At 41.0% G+C, this 14,142-nt stretch overlaps 1 protein-coding gene across 5 annotated transcripts; it reads right to left on the bottom strand.

The window, feature by feature from the left end:
- Positions 1 to 583: 583 nt before the first annotated feature.
- Positions 584 to 13,379, bottom strand: LOC116604286. Of its 5 annotated transcripts, XM_048724016.1 has the most exons (14): positions 12,274 to 13,375; positions 10,921 to 10,984; positions 8,380 to 8,439; positions 8,145 to 8,240; positions 7,654 to 7,957; positions 6,772 to 6,936; positions 5,851 to 6,055; positions 4,932 to 5,198; positions 3,292 to 4,446; positions 2,331 to 2,455; positions 1,578 to 1,725; positions 1,209 to 1,346; positions 920 to 994; positions 584 to 736 (listed from the first exon to the last, which is right to left on the bottom strand). In XM_048724016.1, exons 3-14 carry the CDS (start codon positions 8,426 to 8,428, stop codon positions 671 to 673), a joined length of 2,793 nt encoding a protein of 930 aa, XP_048579973.1. In that variant the 5' UTR covers positions 8,429 to 8,439; positions 10,921 to 10,984; positions 12,274 to 13,375; the 3' UTR covers positions 584 to 670. The 5 variants fall into 5 exon arrangements, with proteins under 5 accessions (XP_048579973.1, XP_048579975.1, XP_048579972.1 ...); XM_048724018.1 differs by lacking the exon at positions 8,145 to 8,240; XM_048724015.1 differs by lacking the exon at positions 10,921 to 10,984.
- Positions 13,380 to 14,142: the final 763 nt, after the last annotated feature.

Raw genomic sequence — 14,142 nt, 5'->3', positions numbered from 1 at the left:
ACACTTGCCGTGAGCCTGGGCTACTTGTGAAAAAATACGATTAGATTACTTACTAACATGTAAAACAAACTATCACACATGTAAAAACGATTAGATTACTTACAGGAGAACTGTGTGAAAATTTATACATGCAAAAAATACGATTAGATTACTTAAAGGGGAGAACTGTGTAAACAGTAACATGTAAAACAAACTATGATTTTATAACAAAGGAAAAATAAGTGTTGCTGAAGAAGGAATAGCGATAGTTTAATTAGAGAATATAGAATTAGATGGCTGGCGTAATGAGATGATATATACCGAGGGCGAATACAGGGGGTGGATTGGGTAGATATCCACCCTCATTTTTTAGTAAAATAAATGAAAAGTCACTTTGTTTGAAGAAAATAAATGTCTGAGGGACGTGAGGTACTGTCCGTGTGCATCGCCTGCTTAACTTTGCTGACGCGACAAATTGTTAGATCAGTGACCTATCAAGAACAGCTGGATGAGTAATTAGATCCGACCCGGTATACAATCTACCTATGGGGGGGAGGGGCTAACAGTGGCATGACAAATGATTATCCATTTTACCGCTGACATATCAATAGAAAAAACCTTTAATTTTACAAATGTAATAAATATTCTTTTAACATCTCATCATATTATTTTCTATTGTGATTCAAAATAACTATCTTGTTCGAGCTTGTATACAGGTCACCATCTCTTGGAGTTCTGAGATGATTGCATCTTTTGCCTATAAAAGATCGTGAGGTGGTTATTTTAGGTTGTACTGTAAAACCTAATCCATTAAACAAGACAATTACTCACTAAACATGGAGAGAAGAAAAAAATGAAGTTTTAAAAGATTTGAAAGCTCAGAAAGTAGTAGAGAGATCGAATATTGACCAGCTTTAAGTGACTTTTTTCAGCCACTTACTCGAAGTTCTTGTCGGAGTTCATCAAACTGACTTGAAAATTGCTCGGCAAGTTCCGCAACAATCGATCTTTTGATCTAAACATAAGCGAGAAGTATTAGTCCGTAAGGCCAAGCATCATCTGCACTTCTGTCTGTCTGTCTGTCTGTCTGTCTGTCTGTCTGTCTGTCTGTCTGTCTGTCTGTCTGTTTCTGTATCCGTTGTCTGTGTATGTGTCGCCTGTGTAGTGTATGACTGTCTGTTTATGTGTCTTTCTGTCTATCTATGTCTGTCTGTCCGCTATTCTGTTACCTTAGTCACCAATTCCTGTCTCTCTAGCGTCGCTTTCCTTTTGTTTGACTCATGCCCGCTCCAACTGTCACGTACGTCTTTAGATAATTTCATCAGTTGGTCACGTAACGCCGTCTGCTTTGCCAGTAACCTAGTCAGCTGACGTAGAGGAAATGTTAGGCTAACAGTGCAAGCTCTGTTGAGCCTTTGTAGGGGTGGGCCGTCTAACATATTTAAGACGTTTTCAGTTTATCCTCAAAACCTAATCTAAAATGAAAAGACTATTGATTGAATGATTGATCAATTGATTTATGGATTGATTGGTTGACTGATTTGTTGCATGACTAACTAACTGTTCGATCGATCGATTGAATAGCATATCAATCTTACTTGAGATACAACGCCTGATGGTAGCATTTGCTGGGTTAAGTTTTCTATCAAAAGTTGACGCCGTGCTCTGAGTTGAGACTGAATCTCCGAGATCTGCTCTACAATCAACTCTCGCAATTGTCTTACGATTGACACGTCCCAGGCCAACCTAGAGAAACACGTAATAGAGAAAATGAGTGAATGGGGAAGCGAGTGTAGAGAGGGCCAAGATTGAGTAATTGACGGGAAATCTATTTGTTTGACAGTTAAATTTCTTGTATCGTGACCGCTCTAAGAATCCAAAACCTATTGGTCGTCTGGGAATGGTGGATGATCAAGTCGTTTTTAAACGTAGGGGTAGAGCGAGAACTGAGTCGCACATTGCAGTAAACGAGTTGAAGGGTGATGGTGGCGGCGTTTGATCACCCGACATAACCAATCAGTACTTCTTTTCAACAAGAAAAGAAGACTCGATTTTGTTGTCGTTTTACCACCGTAAATCAAATTTGCTTGGAGCAAAACCAACACTTCAATGGTTTGGTCAAGACAGATCAAATTGCGACAAACCGATTTGCTGCAAGGCAAGTTGTTTGATGTGTGGTATAACGCGCAACATCGCTTTTCAACTTATTTTCAAACAATGTTGTGAGTCAAAGTTAGCGTTTTGGTACTTGCGCTACGCCAACTTTGTTTTTTATTCGTAAGGCAATACAGAATAGTTTTTGTTAAATTTGCGGAACTGAAACCGCCCTCATTATCGGGTAGTCAACGTACCGTGCGAGTAATTTTTTGGTGTAGTAATTTCTTTGGATGGTGGAGACAGATTCCATGGCGTTGAACGTCGTGTAATATTTGCAAAGCCGCTCCTCTGTCGCATCTAACTCGTCAAGACTCAAGCGCTGATAACGGCAACATACTTGTAAAGGACTTGTTACCATAACAACATATTTGTAAAGGACTGGTTACCGTATCAACATACTTGTACAGGACTTGTTACCATATCAACATACTTGTACAGGACTGGTTAGCATATCACATACGTGTAAAGGACTGGTTACCATATCAACATACTTGTAAAGGACTGGTCACCATATCAACATACTTGTGAAGGACTGGTCACCATATCAACATACTTGTAAAGGACTGGTTACCATATCAACATACTTGTAAAGGACTGGTTACCATATCAATGCTTGACAAAAGTCACACAGACAAAAGTGTTTTGAAAGTATAAAATTTCTATTTATGCAACCTAACGGTACAACGTAACGGTACGTGAATATCACGTGTGCACTAAGCAAAACTGGCTGCTTTTCTCTGAGCAACACTGGCTCTGTTTCATTAGGATTAACGCTGTTATTCTTGAAGCTAACATTCGGCATTTCGGTCATACGAAGGAGGAAGCATGCCGCGACGTTTGTTTGTATTCTCGTGATCAAGAGTATGGGTGCTGAGGTTTTTGGTTTCACAACAGAATTTCGAATAACAAAAGGTTCGCTTTAATGATGTGGTTATATATTATGTGCATGCTAATAAATCCTTGTTGTGATTTAAACTTTATTTGTTTTCTATCTATGATTTCCTGAACTGATCCGCCTAGATTAGTTCCAGACAATTCAGTAAAGCTTTGAAGTTAAAGCTAAAAAAACTAAAAAAAAATACTGCTTTAAAACAAGTAAATACTAGAATGAAATATCCTGATGTATGTTAAACGAGTGTTCATTATTAAACTTACCAGCCTGTCCCGGGACTCCCCTTTTGAAGACGTTTTCTCAATCGTCCCTGATATATCTGCCACTAATTTACGGTCTTTATCAGAGGGGCGTGTCCCACATGCGTTATCTTCGTGATTTCTCCTATTAAGAAATGCTTTCTTTGGCATTAGACGGGCAAAGAAACTCTTGATGTTGGCGGCCGCGGGTTTATCTGAAATCTCACTTGCCGTACGGTTCTTGGGATCGCTGGTCAAGTCCGGCGAGGGATAGAGGCTGGGCTGCTCAGTCTGGTCACGGGATGACCTCATTACCTGACTCGATAGGGAGATAATCTTTTCCGTATTAACTTCAGCAATGGTGTGTGATTTTGGCCGCAAAATATCGTCTTCGTATGCAGTCTGTCTAGATCCTGACCACGAACGCCGTTTAGCAAAAGACGATCTGCGATCCGTAATTGGATCATTTCTACTACATGAATAATCATCCTTAGAGCTCTGAGTCAAAGTATGTGAATCCACGTTTTTTCTCGAGCATTGTGATTCTATATCTGTCTGAGGTAAAGGCTCATGAAGATCAACTCGTATCTGAGGGATGACAAGATCCGGTTGCTTGCTCCGATCCTGAATATCTTCGTCCTCGAACCCACTACTCTCGCCACTGTCTCCGCGTCTAATCTGTCTAGACCTCGCTTCAACTTTATCACCCTTACGATCCATGCAATCACAATTCTCCTCTGTAGCGATTTCTTCCAGTTCGAAGGATTCTTGCAACGTTCGAGACATTCCGGTATGAAGAGACACGGCCCCAGGCCTACCGCCTGACACAGGAATCCCTTCCTGATCTACTAGACTGGATCCGATCCCAGATTCACTACTTAGGCTCAAAGGAGTGCTCTTAACAACCTCAAAAGGCCTCGCATCGTCAACGCCATTGAAGTCTAATTTGATTTGACAATTTGTACTATCCACACTGGCATCAGCATTTTCACGTGCTCCCTGAGTGCTACCAGGACCGACATGTTTTGTCTCGTGTTTCTCGCAGACGGTGTCCACAGAGTCTTGTTTCCTGGAGATTTTCGTGAGCACAGACGCAGTTCCCAGTGACTCTACAGACTCTTGTTTAGCGGGGGTCTTAGTCCTCTCTGATGCGCTACCGACAGAAGACACCTCCAGCTCCTAAAAGTTATTTGAAAAAATCAGATTTTGACTGAATCCGAGTCTTATGATTGTATACCATAGATGTAAAATGCTTTGGTCTCTTGAAAGAATCAAGCACACGCAATGATTAAAAAACTGTTCTACTTTTTATATGATTTTATGACAAAGCTGAAATTGTGGCAGATGAATCCAAGCAGATGTTTGTGTTATCGTAAACGTTAAGGGAGTATTTTTTGCCCTTTCCATTCGTGATTTTAAGTTCTGTAGGGGTGCTCCCGATAAAATTGCTCTTCTTTAAAAAATTATTTCCCTTGTACATGCCCGATAATTTTTTGAAGGCCTGCTTTTTCTCGTGATTTGGGTCTAGTCCACTACTTTGAATCTAGTCCAATTCTGAAAGTCCTAATATCTGAAAGACATCTCAGTAATCCCTTGTATTTCCCCTTCTTCTCATATGAGAACTTCTGATAAAACTATCCCCCTTTTAATCCCAGCCTAAATACCTCAGTTAAGGGTTCGAGGTAAATCCCATCCTTTAGAGTCCTTTGCTGATTCCGGTTCAGCCTTAAATGCCTCATCAGATCGAACGAATCGTCAGCGACTTCCGGTCCCACGATAACGGGAATAATACCAGGCGTGGTCTTGTCAAGTTCCTGTTCGGAGTCCGTGAGGTCACTAAGGGATTCGGACCGAGAGCTGCTGAAGCGCGCCGGAATACGATCGTAGAGGCTCGCACGGTCTGACCACGTGGACGGGTAGGAAAGCAAGGACTACGACGAAAGTGACATTACTGTGAGTTAAATAAATTTAAATAAATTTGGCTAGCTTATCACTCCCATTGCAGCTAGATGCTGAATTACGAGAGCGCAGATTCAGACGTGGTCGAGTTGAAGGCATGGAAAGGTGCCTTAACGAGGCCGCAATACAATTCATGTCTGACCATGGATCACAGCTAAGGTAGAAATTGTTGGTTTTATGGAGGGAGGAAAACCGGAGAACCCGGAGAAAAACCCTCGGAGCAAAGACGAGATCAGCCAACTAAACTCACGTGGGAACCAGGAATCGAACCCGGGACTCAGTGGTGGAAGGCACAGGCACTACCGAGCGACGCTCTGCCAACCGCGCCACCTAGGCTCCCCAAAAGAGTTGCGATAAGAGGAAGGCGGAATCGGAGCAAAATAGAAAAAGAATAAAGGGAAGAAATCACGTGACCCGCACCGGCTATTAGCGGTAAAATAACAACAACAATAAGCAACGTATTCGGCCCTTGCAAATCTGCCAGAAAATTAATTCGACAGAAAGGGCTTTTTTTTTTCAGAAAGATTTTAATCTTTTCGTCGCTCTCTGGCGTGTAATTCATAGTTTTAGTCCGAGGAAACCTACCCCCTAACCCCACCACCACCCCCCACCCCCTATACTTACGGCAGATGCACTACCAGGGCAATTGTCATCATCGTCGTCGTCGCTCGTCGCCTGAGAGGGTTTGTCGATGCTGAGGACTGACGGTGCCTGGAGGAAGCGCAAAGGGACGCTGAATGAGGTTTCTGTCTGTCCAAAGCCGAGGTCGAGCAGAAGTTCCGACGCATCAAACTCACGTGACTTCAAGTACGAATTCAAGCTGACAGAACTAGGGACAGTTAGAACGGCTCATGTTAGTCACAGGGAACTAACAACCTCAGCTTTGAAACCGAAGGCAAAGGGCAAATTCAACAACACTTCAAAGCTCGGAAAGTCAAACTCCCTGTGTGTTAGTGAAGTTCCGACGCATCAAACTCACGTGACTTCAAGTACGAATTCAAGCTGACAGAACTAGGGACACTTAGAACGGCTCATGTTAGTCACAGGGAACTAATAACCTCAGCTTTGAAACCGAAGGCAAAAGGCAAATTCAACAACACTTCAAAGCTCGGAAAGTCAAACTCCCTGTGTGTTAGTGATAGTGATAGTCTGGGACAGTTAAAAGACACATGTTAGCACAGTACATGTCTCGCTATAAAAATGATATCTGGGTAAGGATTCTAGGCAGAACGTGACCCCCTTACAGTAATAATATCATTCTAAACAGATTTGAACCTTTTTAAAGGCTTGTTAAGCCCCTATCGCCGTGCATCGGTAAATACTCATATTCATTATTTCTTGGTTCGAAGTAAACACCATGAACGACAAAACCAAAAAAAAAGGACTATCTGCCAGGATTGGCTAAGGGGGGTGCGCAGTCATATGAATCATATGAAAAAAGCAGGGTATTTGAAGATTCCATTATAAGAAATGACCCACTTTTTGGTCGCCAAGGGGGGTGCGTGCACCATGCATACCCCCCTGTGTACGCGCCTGTCTACAAACCCATTCATGGAAGAGACGTCTGAATCAATACTGCGGCTTGACCCATCTGTGAACAGTTTACGTCTGGCCTTCCATTCAGGAGAGTCTGCGGTGCCGCTGTCCTGCGGCTGACTTGACTCTGCCTCAGCCACGAATACATTATTGGGAGAGGGTGACGTATAACTCCTAAAAACGGATGATGCGATATAACACAGGTTAGAAAGAGGTGTTACCCATTCCCAAAACTCAACTAGCCGCACAATCCTCAAATTGTTTTTTCTTAAAGACAATTTCAGAGCTTCAGAATGCTGCGATTATTGACATGGTGCAAAGCCACAGACGCGATCGAACGAGGCAAAATAAGGCTGGCGGCCGGGAAGGGAGTAAGGGGTGGGATTGACCCCCCTCCCCACTCCGTCGCTTCGTTGCTGCACCTTGTTACACTGTCCTTGATGCTCTAGATACCCGAGCATGATGCTACAATTGCTTTAAACGCAAGCATACAAGCGCTAACATAGCCAGCTATATGCCGATCAAGTCTCGCTATGTGGCAAACTAGTTTTAGCACTTCCCAAATGGCATACAAACAACGCCAGCTTTCCATTGTTAGCGTTTCACCAACAATACTGGCGTTTGCACAGAAGCCTTTATCTGTGTTATCTACAAACAAAGAGTTATTGTGTATAGTGGAACATCGTGATGGCGATACAGATCTCACAAATAAATAAATTTTGCCTGAAAATTTTAATCTAGCGCCAATATCAGTTAAGTATTGCTGCACGTCATCGCTCGGTTTCCTTTGACCGCAAGACATTGGAAATGTTGGCAAACTACATCCACCTCCAAACAAGGTTACATTGTTTTACAGGAATGTTGGCACTGTTTGAATGAGGCTTTACTTACCAATGTACACTTTCCTCCACTTGCTCTCCTACAGGGCACAACTCCACATAAGCTTCACTGACAGTATGTATATCTGTCTCAACAGTTGTTTTGGCCAAGGAGTTGTTAGTAAAAGCTTCTTCTATACTTTTCTGGGTGATGTGGGTTTCCTGTGAACATTCAAGATGTTCCCTCACTTTCTGGGTATCTATTGGACCACAAAGGAGAGACTGTATCAGGCTGTTTTGGTTATTTCCATTATTGGCTGCTGTGGCCTCCTTGTAATGTTCTGGATCTGGTGACTCTGCATTTCTTGAAGGGTGTTCTGTGAAATAAAGATTAGTTATAATATGCTATTATATTATTTTTTTTATTAAAAATAGAATAATAAAACTGATTTCCTTAAGCCCTTAGCCAGGACTTTAAGAGGGAGAGGGGGAGAGGAGGGGGGGAGGTATAGGATGGTCTTCTTTACACCTCCCTGGCTACATGCCAGCACAAGGAACACTTACCAGTGACATGGGAAGCCTTTGAGTATTTTTCCACAGTTGGAGGTTCATCAAATCTGACACACCGTTTTGGGGTTGGAGATATTGTTTTGCCTTCTTCTAAAAAAAGGCATGGAAATAAAACAAAAACTTTGTTTTGATTTCCCACCTTAAAATCACAAGTCTGCCTTTTTTATCAGTATCTAGAGCCAATAAAATAAGTAGAAATGTCAGACAAAATATCAAATGCTAACAATACCTTTGCATGCAGGCTGAAGATTTCCAGAAGATGCTGCTACTTGTCCCATAACATCACAAGCTAAACAATAAAATTAGATAATAGATATCTAAGTCTACAAATCCAGTCAAAATACAGTCAAAGCTCTTCTAAGCAGCCCAATAACATATCCTATAGCCTGTCAGAATACCATAAAGTAAGATAATATAGATATCAAAGTCTACAAAGCCAGTCAGAATACAGTGAAAGCTTTTCTAAGCAGCGCAATAACATAATTTTCTAAGCTAGTCAGAATACCATAATAAAGTAAGATAATATAGATATCAAAGTCTACAAAGCCTGTCAGAATACAGTGAAAGCTTTTCTAAGCAGCGCAATAACATAATTTTCTAAGCTAGTCAGAATACCATAATAAAGTAAGATAATATAGATATCAAAGTCTACAAAGCCTGTCAGAATACAGTGAAAGCTTTTCTAAGCAGCGCAATAACATAATTTTCTAGGCTAGTCAGAATACCATAATAAAGTAAGATAATATAGATATCAAAGTCTACAAAGCCTGTCAGAATACAGTGAAAGCTTTTCTAAGCAGCGCAATAACATAATTTTCTAAGCTAGTCAGAATACCATAATAAAGTAAGATAATATAGATATCAAAGTCTACAAAGCCTGTCAGAATACAGTGAAAGCTTTTCTAAGCAGCGCAATAACATAATTTTCTAAGCTAGTCAGAATACCATAATAAAGTAAGATAATATAGATATCAAAGTCTACAAAGCCTGTCAGAATACAGTGAAAGCTCTTGTAAGCGACCCCATAACATCCTGAACAATACAATAAAATAATAGATACCCAAATCAACAAATCCATTCAGAATACCGTCAAAACTCTTAAGCAGCCAACATCACAAGCTAAACAATAAAATAATGTATATCTAAGTCTACAAAGCCAGTCAACAAGTGTCCACAATCAGAATTTTATACAGTGAGTAGCTAGTCCTAACTGGGAATGTTTGTTTATAAAATTGGGCTTTCATAAGCAGCCGCTACTTAAGGAATTAATAATGGTCGTTTAGAACAGGTTTGCTTATGCATATCAAGTGTAGCCAAAATATTGTTGGTTGCTACAGTAATTATTCAAATAAGCGCCCTCTTTCAAATAAGCGCCCCCTCCCCAATAAGCACCCCTCCTTAAAACGATACTTGAATTGTGTAAATCTTAATTTTATTTTTCTGTTTAACTTCTATTTCCATATGAGCGCATTTTTTGTTCCCAATCGATTCAGAAGCTGGTATTTTCCGCAGAAATTAAATAAGCACCCCTACCCTATAAGCGCACCCTCTCTGATAAGTGCTCCCCCAAAGACCCAAAAAAATAAATAAACGCCCCATGGTATATGCCCTTGTCAAATGATACAATGGCCAGGTGACATGACATGCAAGGATATCTTAATTAAAAATCATCTCTTGGTAATCTGTGTGCTAAATTAGGGTTCCTATCCCACCTCTGAACCCCACCCATCCATCTGCACCGCCTAGCTATCCTAAGATTGGACCATTGATTAATTTCTCAACTTCTTTATACTTATAGTTGAGCTCCACAAAGCGCCACGTGAGCGGAGCCCCATACCTTAGAAAAAGTGGTATATAAGAAAAATATGGTAACAAATATTGGTAACCCATCAACTCGAGTTTTGGTGACGATGCGTCCGTCCAACAGTCCCCAAAAAGCATTGTATGACAAACAAACTTGGCAGGTGTCATGTGTGTCAAGGAAGGTGCAAAACTGTGGTCGCATTGTTTCTGACGTCATTGATGACTTCACTAGAAGCAAAAATATGACATCATCCAAAAAAAAAAAATTCACGAAGAAAACATTGTATGGCAACCAAACTCGGTAGGTGTCATGTAGGTGTCAAGGGGGATGCAACAATATGGCCAGGTGTAGTGTTACGTCATTGATGTTGTCACTTAAAGGAAAAAACGTAATTAGAAGCAAAAGCATAATTATCTTTTAAAATAAACATTGTTTCACAACCAAACTTGGCAGGTGGTATGTTTGTGTCAAGGGGGTGCAAAAATATTGTCATGTGATTTGTGACGTCTTCGATGACATCACTAAAAGTCACTAAAATTTTCTGATTTCATTAAGAAAAAAAATATTCATATCTCATGAATGAAAAATCATATGACAAACAATCTTGGTATGTTTCATGAAGGTAACAAGTGCGGTGCACCGACAGAGAAAAAAAAATGGCATGAAATTGTATAATTCTCCATATATAAGCTCAAAATTCCGCATACAAGGAGTTCCTCTGGTCAAAAGCTTAATTCCAAATTTTAAAGAAATTTGGAAGATATGAAATTTAGATCATTAGCGAGCAAAGGCTCAATTTCTGATCAGAGCCGGACATCTGAAAATTGCGCTTCAAGCCTCAATCTCGAAGACAAATCCATTAGAAAAAAATACTTTTTGATATGTTTGTTTACACAACATAAGGAACCTCTATGCAAAAATTCAAGCTTACCAAAGTTAACTAGACCTTATTTTGGGAAAACTTGCCGTTTTTTTCCTATGTCCAGTGCACCAATATAGTCATGTGATTGTGATGTCATCAATGACGTCACTAGAAGCAAAAATATGCTGACGTCATCAAAATAAAAAAAATATCTATATTTCATTAAAGAAAGACCGTATGACAACCAAACATACAAGGTGTCATGTATGTTTCAAGTGGGGTGCAATGAGATGGTCATGTAGTTATCGATGACGTCACTAAAAGTAAAAATTGTTATGTGTGTGTTATGTGGGGGGGAAGGGGGTTTAACAAATTGGGTGCGTGATCTGTGAAACCATCGAAATCGTAAAAAATTATTAAGCGAAAAAAAAACAAAGATTTGGTCGTTTGGAGCTCCTCTTTTATGCAATGCCTAAATTTATATATTATAATTAACCAGTGGTAAGGGGTATAAATTTGGATTTATTTTATTTTTTTAAAGGTTGCAAGGGTGTGAGAGAGGAAGGAGGTAGCAATTTTTTCGTAGCAAATGATTCAGATATTTATTATATATGTATTTTAATAAAAGTTTTTATGCTATCACGATTACAAGATAGGCAAGCTGTCATTTCGGCATAAAAACCTCTCTTTCATATGGAAATTACATTCCACAAGAATAAATAGCAACAGGTCACACGCCAAAACACCCCATGCTGACGTGACATTGTATATATTGAAGAGATTAATAAATACCTTTAGTTCACTTTTGTTGAGCAAACCAAACAAATAAAGCTATTTTCGTATCCAATATTCTATAGTGAACCGTTTATCTATCTTGTCTAGCATTCTAATAGTTTTGTCAAAGCGCACTGAGTTGGAGAAAAATATTTCAAGAACCCCGTACTCGTTTATAACTCTGCCCTACGCAATAATAAATTTCTTATTATGGACTGACTACCTACGGGAAATATTCGAAACGAAGGTTAGTTTAATTTCAAATGAACACAAGGTAGATTCCTTTTAAAGACGATGTCTACTGTCCTGGTATAATTCCACAAATGACAAAGGATGAATCCTTGATGCAAAACCAGAGATGCGAAAAAAAGAATTCAATATTACGAAAAGACTACGTTTTGTTAGTTTTGTTAGTGTCATCAAACGTATTAAAAGCTGCAGAAATTATCAATTCGACGGATTATTCTATTAATCTTGTATTGACTTGTTTGCTGATGACTGCGTCTATGTATTGGAATGGCATATCGCTTCAAAAATTGAAAAAATATCCCAAAGTGATCAAAACACAAAACTGATATGTTACCGATTACATTGGTAGTGGTAAATTTGCTGTAGAAGAGGTTAAGAATTCTACGGAATAGTAAATCAACTCGTGAAAGCACGAGAATTGACTCCGTGCTTACCTTGGTATGGTTCTTGTGACTTGGATTCCACTCAGTAACACAGATAATAGATGCATATTAAATGCATTTATACTTTCAAAAGTAGGCTTTGTAGTATTCACATCCAGAGGAGAAAACTATCTCGCTTGAATTTATTAGTCATACAGCTTTCGAGAACGCGAACATGAATGTTCACGTTTAGGTATACACATCCAAGCCAACCAAGCGATTGCTTCTGTAAAACGCGTGACAGCCGCGTGACATCAAACGCCAAGCTGTAACTGAGAAAGTCACGCCTGCTCCCCCCACCCCGTCCACAATAAAAACAAAAACACATAGAATCCTCGCGATAAACAAGTACTCATATTGGATGAGGATCCCATTGTCATAAGTGCCGCTGTGGAGGAAGCCTAGGCTACTTGGAAGGGGTGTTTTCTTGAGTCATTTAAAAATCTATGTTCCCTATGCAAACTACGAAAATACTTCACGCCTCCGTGGATTGACAATGAGGTCACCCACGCTATCAACAAGAAAAACACGGCACGAAAAAGAGCAATACAAAAGGACAGCGAGGTGTTATGGGAAACATTTCGACGTCTACGCCGTGAACGAAAATATCTAGTTCTCGCAAAATGCATCGCATACCTCCAGGGCATATCCGATAACTCTTTCGCCAACCCGCAAGCTTCTGGTCATATTTTAATAGACTTGCCAAGCGCCCATCAAATACCTGACTCGGTTGACCTGGAGGGTTGTTCCTGCTCATTACAAACATTACAAAACTCTTTGTTCCGCCGTACTATAAAGACTCGCGTGACAAACTTTTGTTTCGATCATACTATACATAAACTCTTGCCTCTGCATCATTATATATAAACTTGCGTGACGAACTCTCGCCTCCATCATACTATACATAGTCTTGCGTGACGAACTCTCGTCCCCACCAGTATATAGTCTCGCCCCCGCCTGTGAAGAAAATCGCGTGACAAACTGTCGTCCCCGCGTGTACATAGCCTTGCGTGACGAACTCTTGTCCCGCCTGTACATAGACTCGCGTGACAAACTCTTGTCCCGCCTGTACATAGACTCGCGTGACGAACTCTTGTCCCGCCTGTACATAGACTCGCGTGACGAACTCTCGTCCCCGCCTGTACATAGACTCGCGTGACGAACTCTCGTCCCCGCCTTTACATAGCCTCGCGTGACGAACTCTCGTCCCCGCCTGTACATAACCTTGCGTGACGAACTCTCTTTCCCGCCTGTACATAGCCTTGCGTGACGAACTCTCGTCCCCGCCTGTACATAGACTCGCGTGACGAACTCTCGTCCCCGCCTGTACATAGACTCGCGTGACGAACTCTCGTTCCCGCCTATACATAGCCTTGCGTGACGAACTCTCGTCCCCGCCTGTACATAGACTCGCGTGACGAACTCTCGTCCCCGCCTGTACATAAACTCGCGTGACGAACTCTAGTCCCAGCATGTGCATAGACTCGCGTGACGAACTCTCGTCCCCGCCTGTACATAGACTCGCGTGACGAACTCTCGTACCCGCCTGTACATAGACTCGCGTGACGAACTCTTGTCCCTCCTGTACATAGACTCGCGTGATAAACTCTTGTCCCGCCTGTACATAGACTCGCGTGATGAGCTCTTGTCCCGCCTGTACATAGACTCGCGTGACGAACTCTTGTCCCACCTGTACATAGGCTTACGTGACGAACTCTCGTCCCTGCAATACAATACATAGATTTACGTAGCAAATTTCTTGTCTCCTCACAAAGGCTTGCAACACGAGCTGTCGTCCATGGTTCCCGTTCACCTGGTCTAATAATAAAGTATAATACGACAACAAAACTAGCCCTCAGACACAAAAAGAAAGAAAAATTG

This window comes from Nematostella vectensis, chromosome 2 (genome assembly GCF_932526225.1).
Source record: "Nematostella vectensis chromosome 2, jaNemVect1.1, whole genome shotgun sequence".
Classification (NCBI taxonomy): domain Eukaryota; kingdom Metazoa; phylum Cnidaria; class Anthozoa; order Actiniaria; family Edwardsiidae; genus Nematostella; species Nematostella vectensis.
Note: the sequence above shows the minus strand (reverse complement) of the source record. Positions and strands in the feature narration are given on the sequence as shown.

Excerpts from the sequence above, each read along its gene's own strand:
- LOC116604286 (XM_048724016.1), bottom strand. The coding sequence starts at position 8,428 with ATGGGACAAGTAGCAGCATCTTCTGGAAATCTTCAGCCTGCATGCAAA. Across the intron at positions 1,726-2,330 it reads ACCAAAAAATTACTCGCACG|GTTGGCCTGGGACGTGTCAA; the intron begins GTACGTTGACTA and ends GTGTTTCTCTAG. Across the intron at positions 995-1,208 it reads GACAGGAATTGGTGACTAAG|ATCAAAAGATCGATTGTTGC; the intron begins GTAACAGAATAG and ends GCTTATGTTTAG.